The sequence below is a fragment of the Urocitellus parryii genome, chromosome 13 (genome assembly GCF_045843805.1).
Source record: "Urocitellus parryii isolate mUroPar1 chromosome 13, mUroPar1.hap1, whole genome shotgun sequence".
Lineage (NCBI taxonomy): Eukaryota > Metazoa > Chordata > Mammalia > Rodentia > Sciuridae > Urocitellus > Urocitellus parryii.
This window is the reverse complement of record NC_135543.1, coordinates 62,282,910-62,302,277: the sequence shown is the minus strand read 5'-3', so window position 1 is coordinate 62,302,277 and position 19,368 is coordinate 62,282,910. Positions and strand designations below refer to the sequence as shown.

Genomic DNA, 19,368 nt, shown 5'->3' with positions numbered 1-19,368 from the left:
TCTCCCAACTTACTGCATGTGTAATGAAAGAATTATTTCGCAAATTGACTTTTAGTGTCCTTGATTCTCCAACTCTGGTTGGCAGAAATGTGTACACATCTTCTGGGGCATAGACTCCTCGGTGATTCAAGTCCACTAGCCTGTTTTGGAAAAAAGTTTGAAAGGTAACTATGTGAAACCTATATAACAAACTCTTTATCAAACTTTGTGGTGCTGCCTTATAATGGCACCTACCTGATCTACATGAGTGATGTCTACGGGGGGGCTCTCACAATAGTGCCGTTAGGTGACACTCTTGGGGCGCTGCCTTCCTCCCCTCCTAGTAAACCTGGCTCACCTCTTTGCAGCCCTTCCCCAAGAGTCAAGTGACCCTCCTTCCAGGCAGTCCCATGCTGCAGGGAGCTCCTCAACACACTGACTTGTATGGAGGCTCGGGCAGCCTCTGGCAGCATCCCCTATCTGCAGTCATGACACCCTCCCTCCCTCTGGACACCTCCAAAACATCCCAGGTCCTGCAACACAAGACTAAATCCATGATCTCTACTCAGACCTGGTCCTCCAACAGTTCCTGTCCTAGGGATGGTTCTGACAGCCATCCTGACATCCTCTTCCCTCTCACATCCTTGGGTCTACACCATGGAGGTCTCATGGTCTCCTTCCGAGTTTTCGCACCCCCTCAACACCACCTCCCTCCTGGACACAGATATAGCGGTCGGCTCATGTGCATGCCTAGGCTTGCTATGACAGAGGAAGCTCTATAAACACAGAAGACCATGTCACTCCACGGCTCCCAGCAGATCTCCAGAGAAGCGGCCCTGCTCCCGCTCGCACGTGGCCTGTTGTGGTCTGCACAACACACACATCGAGCCTCCTGTCGTGCCTCTCCCTTTCCACATGGGTTCAGAGCCCACAATCTCCACTGGTCTCTACACAGGGGAACCCAGAGACCAAGGGGAACCCGTCTGCCCCTTTCACTGGGCCATGTCCACCCATCCTCCTCTGCTTAAGTGTCCCTTTTCAAGGAAGCTCTTTCCAGCTACCACAGACAAGCAACTTTGGCCATGCTTCCCATTTACTTCTCTCCGGTCCTCTCCATGGTTTGCAATCAAATGTGCTATGGCTCCTCCTGCAGGAGGAGTCCCCAGAGGTGGGATTAGGGGAGTCCCTCTGAGTCCCCCCTCTCAGCCCACCAAACAGCAAGCCCTCAGCAGGTGGAGGGAGACGGGTGGAAGTCAGCAGTGTGCTGGGAGCACAGTTGTGCTCTAGTTAAGGTTTCTAATTTCTCCCAAAATATATTATTGCTCCTATTAGAAAATAAGTGACCAAATTTATAGTAAATTTAGCAGATGCTTAACATATTTTTTCTTTTAAGCACCTTATTCCAAAACTAAATTAAGCTTAATTATTAATTAGGATAGATAGAAAAATTTCATTAGGTAGGATTTTTTAATATCATTATTAAAGGTGTATAAATTTTAAAGTTTTTAAGAATATACTTGCATATGCTACTTGTGGGGGTGTAAAATGGCAGTCACTGTGGGAAAACGGGGCAATTTATTTTAAACTTAAATACACACTAAGCAGTGACCCACCAATGTGAGTAAAATCACATTACACTTACTCCAAATAAAAACATATATCCACAAAAATGCCATATAATAATGTTAATATATCTTGATTCATAATAGGTCCAAATTATGAGACACCTAAGCGTCAATAGGAAAATGAATAAATCGTGTTGTGATCATATAAAGGAATACTAAACAATAAAAAAACTATAGATATATTCGATAGCATGAATGAATCTCAGAAAACTCTCTGATGGAAAAAGACACGAAGAGTATATGTGTACATGACATTCAAACAAAACTAATCCGTGATGATAGAAACTGGAGCAGAACAAATCTGGACCATAAAAGGACACACTGAGGACTTTTTTTTTAGGGTGAGGCTAGGTTGGCGTGTAACTCAGGGGCAGAGCACCTACCTAGCATGTCATGAGGCCCTAGGTTCCAACCCTAGGACCCAAAAACAAAAACAAAAAAGAACCTTCTGAGGTGAGAGGCACACTCTGTTTCGTACCTTGACTGGCATGGTAGAGGCCCATGTGGAAACACAGGTGAAGTCACTGAGCCTCTTACTGACCACAGCAAGCCTCTTACTGACTACTGACCCCCAAGATGACCACCAACACACCTGGGCAGGACACCAGAGGTCTCTGACACAGCACGTCTTCGAGGAGTGAGTGCATTATCCACTTTAATGAGGGTGTCTGTGGAAGGGTGTGCATTTTCAGGCTTGTTTTCAGCTCTGACACTCTGTATGAAAAATCACAAGGTGGGAAGGAGAAATGAACACTCTAGAAAATATACATTGACGTTTTGTAATTCTATCATTTCCTTTAAACATTTTAAAGACTTATGATTTTAAAAACTTCTGAACTACTAGTCCTATTACCTACTTTGTCTAGTCTCCCTTTCTTCTTTCCTTTTTATGCGTATGCACACATACACACAGATAGCATCATATAATGAAGTCAAACACTAGTTTTATGAAGTTTATGAACAAGCGAGCCAAACCCTGACTTCAAACGTATCAATTAATACAGAAAAGAAAATATAAAAATTAGTGAAACTGAGCAGGGTATGGTGGCACACGCCTGTAATCCCAGCAGCTAGGGAGCCTGAGGCAGGAGGATCGTGAGTTCAAAGCCAGTCTCAGCAATTTAGCCAGACCCTAAGCACCTCAATGAGACCCTCTCTCTAAATAAAACACAAAACAGGGCTGGGGATATGGCTCAGTGGTCAAGTGCCCCTGAGTTCAATCCCTAGCACCAAAAAAAAAGAATTAATGAGAATGAAATAGTATCAGAAAAATATTCTCCATCTTCAGAAGTTTTTCACACAGGTTTCACTTTAATACACAAACAATTTGGCTAACTGCAGTTTAATACTCACTTGTCCTGAGAACTGGACTCTTAACGTGTGCTTTTTGTGAGGCTCTTTAACAGGATGACACTCAACATCCCAAAACTGGGCATAATCCCCTCTATCTCTGGGCAAAAACGTGATGGAGACCTATAAGACACACCCAGAAGAAATGTTCATACCCTGAACACCACACACATGCAGTTAGATTAGCAATACAAAATTTGGGTATTAAAAACTAAAGGAACAAATGCTTTTGCAATGGTTAGTTTGCTTAGTAATTCAAAGAGAATTTGAACAGTTTTATTTCCACTGGGCTCAGTATCTATACCAGGTACTTTTGTTTAAGGCTTTATACAACACATTCCTCAAAATTCACAGTATACATTTTGGAGAAAAAGTTTCAAAGTACTAGAGCAGTCAAGCACAAGACCCCGGGGGTGGGGAAAGTCCTACCAGAAAAACAATCTGGCTTTTGACCAACATGCTTATGGTCCCCTCTGCTGGCCATAATGCACAAGGATAAAGCTGCAGAGATAGGGTTGGAGGCTACCAGGAAGAACAAGGGAAGAGCTGGGACTCAGTGATCAGAGCACCAGCAGAGCCAGCTGTCCTGATGACACAGTTCAAGGTCACACACAAACCTGCATGTGTACAACCTGTGAAAAGCTCAATGAGAAGGCTGTGAAAGCACACACACACAGTCCTGGGGATTGAACCCAGGGGTGCTATACCACTGAGCTACATTCCCAGCCTTTTTTTTTTTTTTTTTTTTTGAGACAGGGTTTTAATAACTGCCGAGGCTGGCCTTGAACTTCAATCCTCCTGCCTCTGCCTCCCAAATCAAGGGGATTACAGGTGTGCGCCACCACACCCTGAAAAGAAGTTATGAATATTTTTGAAATGGTATTTTATGCCATTTACCAGTGTTAAGAGCTTCAGCTTTACCAAAGATTTCAGTGTTGATAATATTAATCACCAGTTCAACTAACAATGAGTCAGAATCTGTGCTTGAACCTAAATGTGATATACGTAAGTGACCTCATTTCTACCCCTGAAGAACACAAGAAGCCTCCAAGCAGCTGGAGGTGAAGGCTTCTGACAGACAGGAGGATAGGCAGGCCTGTCAGGTGATGGCAGCCCAAGGAGGGGACTAAACTCTAAAGAGGGCCCAGACTCCGATGAGGAAGCAAGGGCGGAAATGCCAAGGAGACTCCTAACCACAATCACACCTGTCAGACACCCAACACAAAGAGCAAAGAAAAAGACGGATAACACTGCCTGTAATATTAGGTAACACTGATAACTCTGATGCTTACTATCCTCATATCACACAACCAATGTTTCAAAAAAAAATATATTGTGTCTGCTACTTTAAGAACAAGATTGTAACTACCTTTCCCCCCTGCTGGGTCACTATTATATACATCAGTGATTGTGCTATAGGGTAATACTTTCCTAAATGGACTCTGAATAATGTGCTTTGCTAATTTCCTTAATACAAATTAAGTGATGAGGCCTAGAAGCCATCTGACACATTTACCAACTACCTGCAAAGTGATAAATAATAAGTTCAACCCTTGATTTTTGTTGTTTGACATGCCAAACAACAAAAATCAAGGCCCTCACAGAGCTTATGCTGCTGTTACGTATTTTATGAAAGGGATAAACTCTAGGGACACAATCTAGCCCACACCTTCTCTTTCCTACAGCTTTCCTGAGACACAATTCACATGCCATACTTTATTTATATATTTATATAAACACCCACAAGCATACAATGTCTTGCACCTTAAACACCTTCTTTGGCTGGGCTGCCCAGTCCTTAGAGACAGCCAGGGCCTGGGTAGGGGCATGCCTTAGATATGCAAACTCACTCACACAGAACCCATCCTGAGAAGCAGGGCTTCTCTCTGTCAATCAGCTGACACTTGGCCAAAATTTATCAAGCTAGCCAATCCCAACCTGCTCACTTGCCCTGCCTTGTTTTCCTATGGGAATCTCATGAGCAGCTGTGGTATGAGCTACCCCTGGTTCCCGTTTTCTGCTATCTGAACACCTTGCTGACCGCTCCTCCTTCCAGCTCGGCATGAGACCAATGAGAACAATAAACCTTGATTTTCTTATACCTCCCTTGTGTCCCTTTATAGCAGCAACTGACTGTGGAAGAACACAGAACACCGCACAGGTTACCCAAGGCAAAGGCAGTCAGTGGTTTTCAGTGCATTTAGACAACTGTGAACCATGAACCAGTCTTAAGATATTTCCAACAATCCAAAAGGAAGTCCTACACCATCAGCAGCCACTCCCCATCCTCCCATGGTCTAAATGGACTTTAGCCCTTGGGATGAAGAAGAGCACTGCTGAATCCCAGGGGCTGTCGAGCACCACGGGGGACATCTGAAGGGGCTGGGTCAGGTCCAGAGATGAATGAAGACCACAGAGATTCACAGCAGCTGGAAGACACACTGGGGACTCAGCCACGAACACAGAGGTCTTCCTGAGCAGCAGCAGGTTTCCCTGGCTCTGGCTGGTAGGCACAACTGTCATGTAGGCAGGGACATGCACTGGAAGCGCTGGCAGCTGAGGCCCTTACCCTGGGCAGGGTGCTCGTTTAGCTGCCAGTTCCCTCACAGCGAGACTTCCTGCTGTAGCAGTGGAAGGTGCTGACTGCAGCGAGGAGGCCCCTTTCCCTGAGGCCAGGGCTGGGACAAGGGAAAGAAACATGTGGCTAGTTCAAAGGAGCAGCCTGACCTGCCAACGAGCTATAAAATAACTCCCAACTCACCTTCTGGATTCCACTGCTTTTCAGAATCCCAGAAATAGGAGAACATATGAATGCTGCATAGGTAGCTCTAAAAACATCTCCACTTTCGTCAACTCCCTGCAAAGTGGTAATTTAAACAATTAAGCAAAAATTGAAGGAATGAATGGATCACTTCAGAGACACAATTACCTTTACGGTAATCAAGGACAGAGCAGCCCAGGAAGCAGCAGATGAGGAGGGCGCAAAGCACTCCCAGAAGATGGTGCGTCCCATGGCTGGGCCCATCATGATGGCTGTCCTCACCACACAGAGGCCATGCGTGGCAATCTCTAGAACCTCCTTGGCCCCAGTGTCCTTCATGATTCTGTTTACAGTGTCAAGTGACTGCCTTCCCTCAAAGGCCAGGACCTACACCTCAACATCCCAAACGATACCAGTTCATCACATCTCTGCATTAGATGTGAAAACTATCTTTTGCACACATTTTATTGTTTTTAGTTTATGGCTCAAAACTAATTTTCACGAAAAATCCAAGGCAGAGAGGCTCCAGTGTTGTAACAACACAGATGGCAAGCCTGCTCATTTCAGGCAGTGCCCCCTCCTGCACCACAGCCACATCAGCGTGGAGAGGAAGCCAGTGAGCACACCACAGTGCCTGATAAGACGACCCTGAAATCATTTTAGATAAGAATCAGGACTCAGAGACACAATTAAATGGAGCTAGCACATATTTTTACACAAATTATTTTAATCAGTTAAAAAGATATATATCATCCCATCTACTGGGAAAATCAAGTAAATGAACTGGTGGGACAAACAACTGAAGCATCAGCTCATGCTCCAACACCCCATACAGAACTAAGGCAGCGAGACGGGTGCATTCGAGATCACCATGACTGACCTTGACATATGGCGGAGCAAAGGACGACAAGTGCCACCTCGCGTCTGCAGGGCCGTGATTCTCGAGCTCCAGACAGTTCTCTAAAAGGAACAGACATACCACAACTCACTCTGAGAGAGTCCAGTGATGAGTAGCCCTCTGTGACAGGCCTCGTGACCTCGCTACAAGGAGGGAGCCCTTTGTAGTCCAACAGGAGCTTCAGAATTTTCTTAAAAAACTCAAGTGGTCAGATACTTATTGATCCTATTTTAAGCCTAAGACAAAGATGCTGAACGGCCGCAGCAAGGGAACAAGATGACAGTGAAATGGAAAGACAGCAGTGCCACCCACTGACATGGAGAGACTGGGACAGGAGCAGGCCTGTCCTGGGCATGTTACTCTGACACACCTGAAAGATGCTCAGGTGCAGGAGCTGAGCCAGTGCTAGGCAGGTACCTTAGGGAGCTCACCTGAGCACAGAGTTAGGGATGACAGGAAACTGCTCAGAAGAACACAGAGAGAGAGGGGCACGGCAGGTCCAGGATCCAGACATGTCAAGCTTTGGAAGTTGAGGCTAAAGTTCACAAAGAAATCTAACAAAGAGCAAGTGAGGCTGGAAAACCTGGAGCATCAGCATCCAAGAGGCTATGAGAGGTGTTCTAAGGAGGAAGGAGAGGCTGAAACTCAAAGGGAAATGGGGCTCTACAGTGACCTTCACAGCTGGAGCAGTTTCAGCAGCTCTGGGCCTGAGGAAGGGAAGGCAGGCAGCACAACCGGAGAGCAGGAGGGACGTGGAAAGCGGGTAGCTGCAGGGAGAGGCGGCAGCCCAGGAGGCACCTCCTTGACTGTGGTGGCACAGGTGACCTTGGGGCTGATGGAAATAGAGGCACTCATGACCCAGGAGGTGTGGAGAAAGTCCCTGAGCAGGCAAGAACAGGTGGTGAGACTCCAAGCAGAGGCCCTATTTATGAGAGAAACAGAAGCCTTCCATTCTCATTTAACAGCTTCCCGATTCCTGTGTGGGGCACCACTGAGAGCTGGAAAAGCAAGAGAAAGTGCAGATGAGACAGACCTATGAGGGAGAAGAGACACACACAGCTGGGAGGTTGGGTTCCAAAGCCTCGGGATAAAGGGGCATTTGACCATGAATCTGTCAGCAATGGCTATACCGTTTTGTCTAGGACTATTCCGTGCTAGGGACATGGAATACAAGACAGGTTGATTGAACCTGGGTCAGAATGTAGAGGGAGAGGCACACAAGACAGTTAAGGAAGGATGTGAGACAGTGGCCATGATGGCAGAGCACAGGATCCTAGGGGCCTTGGAGGAGGAGATCTGAGCAGGGTGGTGGGGAATGCTGAGGCTGAAGGGTTTCAGACTGGAGGCCTCAGCAAGTTCAGAGAACTGCTGCAATCCCAGAGTGAGTGAGCTGGAGAGGGTGGTGACCAACAGTCAGCCAAGAGTCAGGCTTGACACTGTCTGCAAGCAAGGTGAGCAATCAGGGGTGAAGGGCAAGGTCCAGGAGAGGCCCAAGGAAGAAGGAAACTGAGGCAGAAGGACAGAAAAAAACAGTGACAGGCCAGAAGCCAGGGGCCCAGGGAGGGCTGTTCTGTGTCCTAGCCACCATTCCTTTCCACTAGAAAGGAGGAGAGGGGGCTGGAGATGTGGCTCAGCGGTAGCGCGCTCGCCTGGCATGCGTGCGGCCCGGGTTCGATCCTCAGCACCACATACCAACAAAGATGTTGTGTCCGCCAAGAACTAAAAAATAAATATTAAAAATTCTCTCTCTCTCTCTCCTCTCTCACTCTCTCTTTAAAAAAAAAAAAAAAAAAAAAGAAAGGAGGAGAGACAAAGGTAAAGGAGAAATGACCTCAGGATATCTGAGGGGTATCCTTGACAACACGGTTATGTGGCTATTGTACAGGTGGTGTGTGAACCCGGCTGCGCCCACTTTCCTTCTCCACCTACTCATTCATTAATTCTGGTGAGAGTTGGAGAGGGATGGTTCATCATCAAATAAAATCTAAGATTCTTGGAATGCACAGAGTTACTGAGTGTCTAGATTTCATACTTTAAGATTACATTTCCAAATCCAGCCCACCACTGAAATGACTGTCAGTGACCACTGGATTTTCTCCTGAAGCTGGGGAGAAATTTACACTCATCACTATGCTAAGGTTACCTCAGAAGAGAGCATTAGGGGCTGGGGGCGCAGCTCAGTGGTACAGTGGCTGTCTCCCTATGCGAGGACCAGGATTCAATGCCCAGCATCACAAAAACAAATTAATTTAACTAAAAAACAATTGAGCATAAAGACTCGATAGCCATAGACATTTGACCCACCTAATACCATGATACATACCTGAAGTTTTACCAGGTTCTGTTGTGGGAAAAGTAACAGTTTTGCTTCTTATTTCGATTTTCGTGGAAGGTGGCTTTGTCAATGGTTTTACCAAATGACGAAAGGAAGGCTCAGGTGCTGGGGTAAGAACTCCAGATAGACCAGAGGCCGAGTGAGGTAAGAGTTCTCTTTGAGTCAAATCTTCTCGAATTTGAACTTTCACAGTTTTCTGAAATGAGCCAAATAAAAGAATAAGAGACAAATAAACCCATCATAAAAGAGACAATTCTGATTCTAAATTTATGGTAGAGAAAAGAAATGCCAAAAGAATGAAATGCTGACTTAGAAATTAAAGTTTATTCAGACCTCAACTTTGAGTCTATCTCCCCAACCACCCTTTTTTTCTTTTTCAAGGAAAATTTTGCAAATTAGCAATGGCTTTTAGACCTCACTCTCAACCCCTAAGAGAATCACTCAGATCACTAAAGGCAAATCTGTACTAAGTGCTCCAGCTAAATAAACCTCGCTGGGCTGGAAGAACACCTTCACAGGACTTCTGAAATCTAAGGGTTAATATGGATTATGAAACTGAAGCTACAAAATAAATGTTGTTCAGAAAAACACTTTACAAGTACCTTCTGTCCACTGTCACAGTGTATATAGATCAAACCACTCCATGGGAACATTGTTTGCTTTGTGGATAAGGAGGAATTAGGACTCACAAGAATTTGTAGTTTACTCCTTAAAAAAAAAAAAAAAAAAAAAAAAGAATTTCACAATAAAAACCATGAATATCCTGTACTTCCATAGCAGACTGATAAGAGTCACAAATACTGTTCTACCCGCGACCGACTATTTCCTGTGTCTAGGAGACAGCAGAGAATGAGGTCAGCTCCCCACATTCCCATGCGCAGCTCAAAGGCTAACAGGTGAATTACAAAACCCACCAGGCATGGACAAGGTGCAGGTGAAAAGCAATTAGAACAGAAGGTCTCACTCTACAAATGCTCTGGGCCTCTAGATAAGAAGACAACAGCTGGAGAGCAGACTGGAAGAAAGGGTTTGAGGAGATGAGGGAGAGGAGACGTGAAGTGGGAAATCGGTTTCTTTGTCACCCACTTACTGATCTTTCCTGAGCACAAAATTCTTTAATACCCACGAGTGCCAAAAAGGAGTTTAAATGTAAATCACATGATCAGACGTATGACTAAAAGAAATCACTAGTTACACATGTCAAAAATGGCAGAGTGAGGTTATTTTCCACTGCAATTTGTTATATATACAAGGCCATGGAGAAAGTGAATTGTGAAGAAGGCATTCTCAAGCACTGGTTAGAAAGGTCCTGCTGCACACGGTGCGTAGGAAACCCCGAGTGCATGCTGAGCTGACTGCTCAGGTCCCTGCAATGTTTCTCTCAAGTGTTCCTGTCCCTGCCTTTGTTTAGTCTCCGCCAGGTAAACTCTAAAAAATACATTCATCACTTGGGCCAAAGTAATTAAACTCCATTCGTTCTGCAGATCTGCTAATCTCAAGTGTGAAGCAGCTTCCAGATGGGAGAGCTCTGGGCTAGCCTAGGTAAAGTCCCTGAAAAGCTGCAGAGTTGCAGCTTTACCCACTATTGGTAATTAGCTTCATACAGGGGGAACTGTGCATGAACCGCCTACCCTCAAAGACTTCTCACACGATTCTGTGTAGAAAATAATCAGCTGGGTTATGGCTTAGCTATCCTATAAGTCAGGAAGCTCTGAGTATAAAAAGTCCTTCATAAACAAACAGAATATATAATCCAAACCAAGGAGGTAAAAGGCAGACCATCTGGTTTTAAGATCCCTCTATCCTTCATCCAGTGCCCTGGTTTATCACTGCCGGGGGATTCTGGGGGTGGAGTGCTGCATCAGAACGTTCTTCAGTCTTCCATCCCAGGGTCACTGTTCCACCTCAAATACGCCTGTCTGCCACGTCAGGCCACCAGCCCTGATGTGTATGTGATCTCTTGAACCCCCTGATGCCCCACAGAGCCTGCTGCACTCTGTAGTCAGCATAGTACAAACTGTCACTGAGCACGGACATTCATCACTTATTTTTGCAGTGCTTGGGACAGAACCTACCATCATACATGGTAGGTAAAGTACTTTACCACTGAGCCACACCCCCAGCCCCTGAACAAATTTAAGTAATCTATTATCTGACCCATGATAGCACCTGAAGAGCACAGAGATATACTTACTCAGGGGCAATAAACCCGTGCTGTGGTGTGACTGTCAGGCAATGTGCTGGCCAGTACAGCTCAAATTTCAGCAACCTGATGGAATGATTTGCAATCTGGAAACATCCAGTTTTTGCCATGTCATCTGTTATCAAGAGATAAATGCCATGTGTTATCTACTGAACTAGATTAAAAAAAAAAAAAGACATGTCAGTAATAAAAGTGAATCCTAAATAAATAAACTAGTAGAGCGGCTTATTTTGTTCTTCTCCAACCACTCATAAAAATTTCAAACCCCTGTTAAAATAAGTCTATCTGATAAACCTTAAAAACTAACTGGCAACACTAAACAACATTAAGAGAAAAACAGACGTGAAGGCTGCTCCCGGCTGGTGTGCACTCTGGCACATGTGCATGTACCTACTATGTTCCTATTACAAATTACGTCAGTGTCACAGGAAGGACAGGCCAAGTGCCGGGTGAGCTCGTGGGGTGCACTGTGGCTCTGCTGAGCACCGCCTCAGGGTGAGGACCACACCCCAGTCACGTCGGAGTCAGGTCTCAGTGGCAGGAGCTGGTCCTGGATAGGCCATCAGTCCAGAGTGCACAAAGCCGTGTGTACCCCAGCTGAGCCCTGGGTGCTGGGGTGTAGCTCTCAATTCCCAAACCCACTGCTGACATGCTGTTGCCTCACTACTCACAAGAAGAAGGTGCTATCAGAATCAAGTGCTCTGGCTGGACAGTCCAAGTTTCTTCAGAGGCCGAGTTATCTTGAGGTGGGTGGCTAGTTTGTGAGAGAAAAGGAGAACCCTGAGGACCTCTAACTGGTAAAACATCCAAAGAGACATGGCCACTGTGTTTTCCAGAAGTCCCCAATTCACTAGAAAAAAATTTTTTTAATTAAAAAAAATCAGAGAAAGAGGGGGAAAATTATGAAAAGACAGTTTGTTTCATATATCTTATATTAATTCTTCATAATTCTAAAAACATTAAGACAAATCTAAAAGGGTTTTTCAGTGAATAAAAATCCACCGTATTTTAGACACTTAAAAGTAGCATACAGGCTTGGGGATGCAGCTCAGAAAGCTTTCCCAGCACGCCCAAGGCTCTGGGTTCAGCATCCAGCACTTTTCGCAAGAGGAAAAGAAAAACATTACAAAAGAAAAAAAAATGAGAGAAAAAGAAAAACAGTATAAAAAGTCAAGTACAGTGTAAGTCAAACAGTAAATACGCTATAATTAGAAAATTCAGTGATTTCTAATCTTTTTCTGGCTGACTTCTGCATGTGAAGTCCCTTAGAAGATTCACTAGGAAATGACTCAACACTGGGACTTGAGGGAAAACCAGACTCTTGATGTCTGGGTAACTGCACAGGGTGAGTGGCCACAAGAGGCAGGAGGTACATGTTCTGGACAGAGGACATGCCTGTGGGGGCCTGGGCCTGGCAAGGGCAGTGTCAAGGGCAGTGTCTGGGGCAGTATGCTCATGACTACGGCATGTGTGTGCTGTTTTCTCCTTCATGTTTTCTACATTTACACTAAAGACTTATCAAATTGTCTGTTCAGGTGACTCAGAATTATATTCATTGTGCTTACCCTGTGCTCTTGAGTTATATGGCATTTCTTTTCTTTCTGGTACTGGGGACTGAACCCAGGGTGCTTAACCACTGAGCCACATCCCAGCCTCCCAAGCTGCTGGGATTACAGGTGTGTGCCACTGCGCCTGGTTGTTCTATAGCATTTCAATAATAACAAAAATAGTGTTGTACTGTAATCTTTTATATAAAGCTATATGTATGGAAAAGTCTGATCAGTTTTTAAAGACACATCCTATTTGCAAAGGCACGATGAAGTTGAGTCTTACAGATTATAGGCAATAAAGCTAACAATAAGCCGTACTTCTCTCTCTCTCATACACACACACATATATACACAAGCAGGAGTCTTCTGGGAAAAATGCTAATATAATTTAGAAATACTTACTATTAGGTGTTTTCTAATAAACCTTAGATTTTTAAATACATTTAGTTCAAATGAATTTTGTAATCAACAAACACATGATGTAATTAAACTTTTTGCAGTGCCCAAATTCATCCACCATGTGGCAGAGCCTTGTTTACTTCAAGTCAACACACGGCAAAGAAAGGAACCCCTGTCTCTACCTCTTAAGCAGGCCCTCCCTCCCCTGCTTTTCAAATCAGACTTCTAGCTAGGCACTGGCTCTAGCCTGTAATCCCTGAAACTCTGGAGGCTGAGGGCAGGAGGATGGCAAGTTTAAGGCCAGCCTGGACAACTTAGTGAGACTCTGTCTCAAAAAAAGCGCCTGGCATGTAGCTCAGTGGTAGAGTACCCTTGGGTTCAATCCCCAGTGTGACAAAAAACAAATAGAACAGACCTCTACAGCTCCAGAAAACAATGCAGCACTGGCCACAAGTCAGAAGTAATATTTAAACCATAACAACATTTAACATTCTTGACTTTTTTGCTAATTAAGCATTAGTTCCTCATAAAATAAAGAGTTTCAAGGTGATTTTTAACGTATATAACTATTACCTTTAAGGCTTTCCGTGAATGTCTCTGAATGAAGTTCAGCACTAAAAGAACAGGAAAGAGAGTAGGCTGGTGGCCAGGGTGCAAGGTAGGTGGGAGGGCCCTGGAGCACTAGCCCTCAAGGGGGCTCAGCCAGGACTCACTGGCAGCACTGGGCTCAGGAAGACGGCCCTTGTGCCAGAAAGAGGAGTGAACAGCAGGGGATGGAGGGAAAAGGTAAATATGCTAGGGATAACAGGGACAGGATCCCTGGTACTGGAAAAAAAAGGGTCCAGAGTTCAGGAAAAGAGCCCTGTGGCGAGAGCAGAATTGGAGGGTCTGGCAAAACTCATGGCTTCAACATATTTGCAAACAGGAACAGCGTCGCTGTGGTGGACCTGTGTGTTGATTCACACACGAGCTCTGCCCACTGTGGGACTAGGGCAGTGACACCACAGGAGTGAGCGCTAGCCAACCTCCTGGCTCCCCGTGCCAGTCTCTGCTGAAAGAAGCTATGCCCCCCAGGAGAATTAGCTGCCCTAGGGCTGGTGGAGGAGTGGGGGGTGCGCCTAGAACATGTGTGGAGCCAGAAAGAAACGGAAGGGATCAGGGAGGCGGATATAAAATGCAAGGACAGTGAAGAACAACATGGAACCCCTGAGTCCATCCTAATGTAAGTGAATAAAGACACGAAACCTCTTCCTCAGAATGCAAAGCCAGCTAATAAGTGGAGAACAACAGAATTCTAAATATCACCCCTTGGTGACTGTAAGAGTAACAGTGTGACTCAGGCAGCTACCATGGATGGATATGAAGAATATGTTAAGCAACAAGTCAATTTAGTATCTCCTGAGTATAGCTACATGAGAAAGCTGGTGTGTGAGACACTATTTCCAACTATATGATAAATATTGTGAGCAGCAGGACAGACCAGAACTGTGCACCACCTGAGAAAATGCACCAAAAAAAGAGTAGCAGCACTTCCCGGGTGTTCTGCCAAGCATGAGACCTGAATCTGTAAGGTCTGGAGGCTGCCTCAACCTCAAAGTCGCTGCAGGACAAGGGTGAGTTATCAGCAGCTAGCTTGGAGCCTGTTTTCTCCATGTCACCAACGAAAATTCAGAGAAATGAAAGGTGACTTGGAAAAATCTGGAAATCCTGCCAATGACAGATCTCCCAGCTCATCTATGGAAGGCTCTTAACAGGATAGACCTGATCTCTCCAGAACTGTGTTGTGATAAGGAAACCTGAAACTTACAGGTTTATGGATACAGTCCTCTGAAGAACTATCACGTTACATAATTTTCAAAGTATAAAACAGAACTTTCAGGCTTGAATAGCTGCCATTCGTGTCATCCAAAGACCACAGGCCCAACCTGGAAAACTTGTGTAAAACTTGAACCAGAGCACAGGTAAATGAATGCTGTAAAAAGTATCTAGAAAGTGCCACAGGCAGCTCCAGACTTCCCCAGGCTTTGCCTAAAATTATTAGTAAAGCCGAATGTCTTTTGAATCCACAGATCTGATTTGGTAACCCAACCCTGCTAGCTCACTTGAGAAAGGTGAGGAAGGACGGAGAACTCTTTCTATACTGAGAGACAGTACAGAGGCATGTGAGCTCAGATTCAACTCTGAACCACAGAGGAAAGAAAAAAAGGAAGTTTTTTGCTTTGTGGTTTGATTTAAATATAGAGAATATTATTCTAACAACTGGGAAATGTGTATGGGATCCTTAAATGATACCACTGTATTAGCATGACATGTTCTGATTCTGTGGAGTTTTCCATGACTACACAGACGGTGGTTTCGCAACTTCAGGGCTTACTGTCACCGTGCCTAGAGCTCACACTTAGTGATTCAGGAAAAAGATCTATTCAAATCAAGATGACAAGGTAGCGAGGGAGGGTGGCACACACTCAGGATCCCAGCGACTCAGGAGGCTGAGGCCCTGAGCAGTTTAGTGAGGGACTGGGGACAGAGCTCAGTTGATAGAGTGATCATGTGCACAAGACCCTGGTTCACTTCCGGTACCACAAAATTTAAAATAAATAAATAAATAAATAAGAAAGGGCTGAGGATGTGCCTCAGTGGCTAAGTTTGCTGAATACAGTAAATTGCAAATGAGGGATACCGGGGACAGGGTTTGAGTTCTCTGTACTATTTCTAAACTTTCCTGTAAGTCTGAAGTGATGTTTAACTTAAACTAAAAAATAAAGGTGAAATAAACATTTTGAAAGAAGTATAGGGGAAAAACATCAGTTCTACTATAAACCAATCCTCAAATCTGGTCAGAGTTACATTTGTTTTACCTTTTAGATTCCAAGTTAGCCTTAGAAGGTGGCTGAAGAAACTCATGGCAGGAGACAGAATCTCTGAATTCTCCAATTACTGAAAGGGTAATTTTTCGCATGTTTCCATAAAAGAGTTGAATATCAATAGGCCATTGGGGAAGATCATACACTGAAAAAGAAAACAGTATTTTGAAATACATCAATCATTACATAAATACAACACAAAATACATAAGTTTATATACTAATAGCCATAGAATGATATTTTCCTAGGTTGGGGTAGGTGACATTCTGATTTTAATTCAACAGGCTGGCATGAAATTACAGGCAGTTCAGCATCAGTGGTTGACGGCTCTGGCTCTGAGTTGAACATTTACTACCCTTGCTTCTCATTAGCTCTGTGACCTTTGGCAAGTTACTAACCTCTCTGAGCTTTAGTTTCCTCTATTATAATCTGGAGTAACAACCTCTCTCAGGTGGTATTGTGATCCTCTCAACAAAAAATGTTTTGGAACATGACAACAACATTTATATAAAACTTACTGTGGGCCAGGCATCATTCTAGCCCATTTATATTAACTAAAGTTTCAGAACAATTCTTTGAGGTAGGTATGATGTCTTCTTCAAAAAGAGGAATCTGAAGTACAAAGGGGCTAAGAATGCACAATACGTAAGTGAAGGTCACACAGACAGCCAACCAGAGCACCCAGAAACACGAAACACGCCTAGTTTAAGTAAAAATTTGCAGATCAATAAAATACTACTCAGACAAAACACCTCTAGATTAGGTCAGCTGAATTTTCATATACATTAAACTTTATAGAATGTACTTATATTTTATGCAAAATATGATAATCATTACAAATTATATATTTTAAATGGGAAATTACATTAGCCAAGGTATTTGATTATAAAAATTTAAATCTATCATGAGAATATTTGCTATAAATCAGTTTATAAACGTGAGATCACTATCGTCAATACTTGTAATATGTACAAGCAAATGTCACTTAAAGTAATCAAAAAAGTGCAACTGCAGCATCCTCACAGGAGTGTGTGGCACTCACCAACATGAAAATGTGGGATTACTGCCTTTATTCATGTGGACAACAAACATACCACTGTACTGAGAGTTGATGTCCCAAAGACCTGATGTCCAGAAGACCTGGCCAAAGTCCCAGCTTTCCCCTACCTTGGATGGGCTGCTGCAGTGCTTGGCTGGGTCCCTGGACAACCCTGAAAGCACACTCCTCTTGAAGTGTGGAACGGGCAGCTCCCTGTCCAGGCCTGCCCCTCCCCATCAGCACCTCGGTCACCTCATTCTCAATGGAAGGCCGCTCCTGGGGTTCTCCTGCATTCTTAAACATGCTCTAGCAAGCTTCAATTCTTGGCCCTGTGGTCAGGACACATCCTGCTGTCCACACCCTGAAAGGCAAGTGTCCATCCTGCTTGTGTAAGCCCTTGCTACCTGCCTGTGACCTCGGTGCTCAACACACTGCAGTGTCACTAGAGTCTGTGCTCCCTTGCTAAAGCACAGCTCAGGTCCGCTCTGACTTGGACCCTTCCTAGAGAAGAGAAGAAGGGCAGAACTGGCAGAGATGGCCCTGCCTTAGCTTCCACCACCAAGGTTTGTTCTCCATGCCCTGCTCCTTGGCACACTGAGGACATACATGTCCATTATAAATCTGTGTATCACTTTTGTCTAATCCATGCCTGCCACCCCCTGGAGCAGATGAACTAGACTCCTAATTTATGGAAAAGATCAGCCTATTCTATATCACCTGTTTAGAGGCACAAATGTCCTTTTCCTTTGCTGTACTATATTTCAGAAATAATTCCATCATTAAAAAACTAGGAAATAAAGGGCAAAAGCTATCACCTGAAATCCTACCACAACAAAAACCACCTAATATTCAGTTTGGAGAGCAAACTCCTGCAATTTTATTTGCATGAATATTTACATATAATTTTTGTCAAAATGAGATCATATTACCCAAAATTTTAAAATAATGCTTTCCTAAATAGATGAAGAGTTTTCTGTCATTTATATATTCATACCACTTAAAACTGCAAAATTAAACCTAAATGCCTAGTCTTACTTCTTTTATAAATAGTACTATGTTGGAAATACGTACATATATTTTTACACCATTTGCACATCTTGGTACAAAATTTATTTTGTATGAGAGCAGACATTATTAAACATTTTTAACTGTTTTTCTCAAATAGGGCCCACCACCTAGATTACAGTCAGTTCCCATGCCTGTTTTGAATGTTTTGCTACCATCAATTTCTTCATAAATCTTACAGTAGGCACAGGAGCCCACAGCCCTCAACGTGACCATAAGTTCACACTTATGACATGAGATAACCTGGGCTTACCAATGGCTCTGCCCTGTTCACAAGCCTCCCCACAGAACATGTGTGGGGACATAGTATTACTAACACCCAGAACACTGATGAGGCAAAGCTCTTCCACGATCCTCAGAACAACTCTCCATGGATGAGAAGCTAGATCCCATTCTTCCCACTCGACAGATGAGAACTGAGTCTCAGTGACACCATTTGTTCCAAGTCATTGTAGCACAGCTGTGGCCCAAATTCAGCCTGATAACACATCCAATTAACATCTTCCTTCTTTGGCCACATCATGATGCAGATGACATCATGAAGTGACCAAGAGACTGAAGACACACTGAGACGCTTACCTTCATTGACTAGCATCTCATCTCGGAACACTTCAGCAAAATTCACGCTGTGCAGCACGCTGTGTTCTGGAAGGATCTGTCTTACAACCCCTGGGTTATCCAACAGGGCTCTGCCAGGGAAGAGTTTTATTCAAAATAATTTGATGTATTAAAATAGTCTCTTCATTTATGCATTGGCAAGACCTACTAACAGCACATCACATTAGTTTAGAGATCTCATATTTTAATTCCTAACACAAGTACTTTTAAAAGAAAAATCTGTTTTGTAAAGTACATGTGGTAGTAAAATCACTAGCTTCCATTAAATATTTATACCAAAACAAGAACTCTCTAATGTAAGAATAAAAAGAATAGTAAAATTAGATTCTTTTCAGGTCTTACATTTTCATTATTTGTGATAATGACAATTTGTCAGAAATCTGTCTCAAAATAAGAACATGGGGGGAAAAAGAACATGGAAAAACTTAACTATACCTATTCTAGGCTCTTCTAGAGATCTCTGAAGTGAAAACTCAACTGTAAGTTATTTTATAATACTCCCAGATGTTCATAACCGAAGGAAATCTCACTGCTGTAAATTTTTGGCAAAGAAAGGTTTGAAACAAATACACCAACTTCTATATCCCACTGGACAGAAATTTTAAAAATCCAGAAAACTTGGCAATCTGACTTCTCTAAAAGTCAGTTTCTATTTCTACAATAATAAATAGAGGTTCCAAGG

General features: G+C 43.7%; 1 protein-coding gene across 1 annotated transcript in view; it reads right to left on the bottom strand.

Moving 5' to 3' along the window:
- Cep192 (centrosomal protein 192) overlaps window positions 1-19,368 on the bottom strand; it is a 111,004-nt gene that overhangs the window by 7,027 nt on the left and 84,609 nt on the right. Inside the window, exons 34-44 of the mRNA XM_026401973.2 lie at window positions 18,648-18,757; window positions 15,959-16,109; window positions 11,823-12,001; window positions 11,143-11,266; window positions 9,551-9,656; window positions 8,937-9,144; window positions 6,596-6,675; window positions 5,716-5,811; window positions 2,958-3,077; window positions 2,197-2,318; window positions 14-140 (exon numbers count right to left, since the gene is read on the bottom strand). Of these exons, the coding sequence (XP_026257758.2) occupies window positions 14-140; window positions 2,197-2,318; window positions 2,958-3,077; window positions 5,716-5,811; window positions 6,596-6,675; window positions 8,937-9,144; window positions 9,551-9,656; window positions 11,143-11,266; window positions 11,823-12,001; window positions 15,959-16,109; window positions 18,648-18,757 (1,423 nt within the window). The remainder of the gene's footprint in view (window positions 1-13; window positions 141-2,196; window positions 2,319-2,957; window positions 3,078-5,715; window positions 5,812-6,595; window positions 6,676-8,936; window positions 9,145-9,550; window positions 9,657-11,142; window positions 11,267-11,822; window positions 12,002-15,958; window positions 16,110-18,647; window positions 18,758-19,368) is intronic.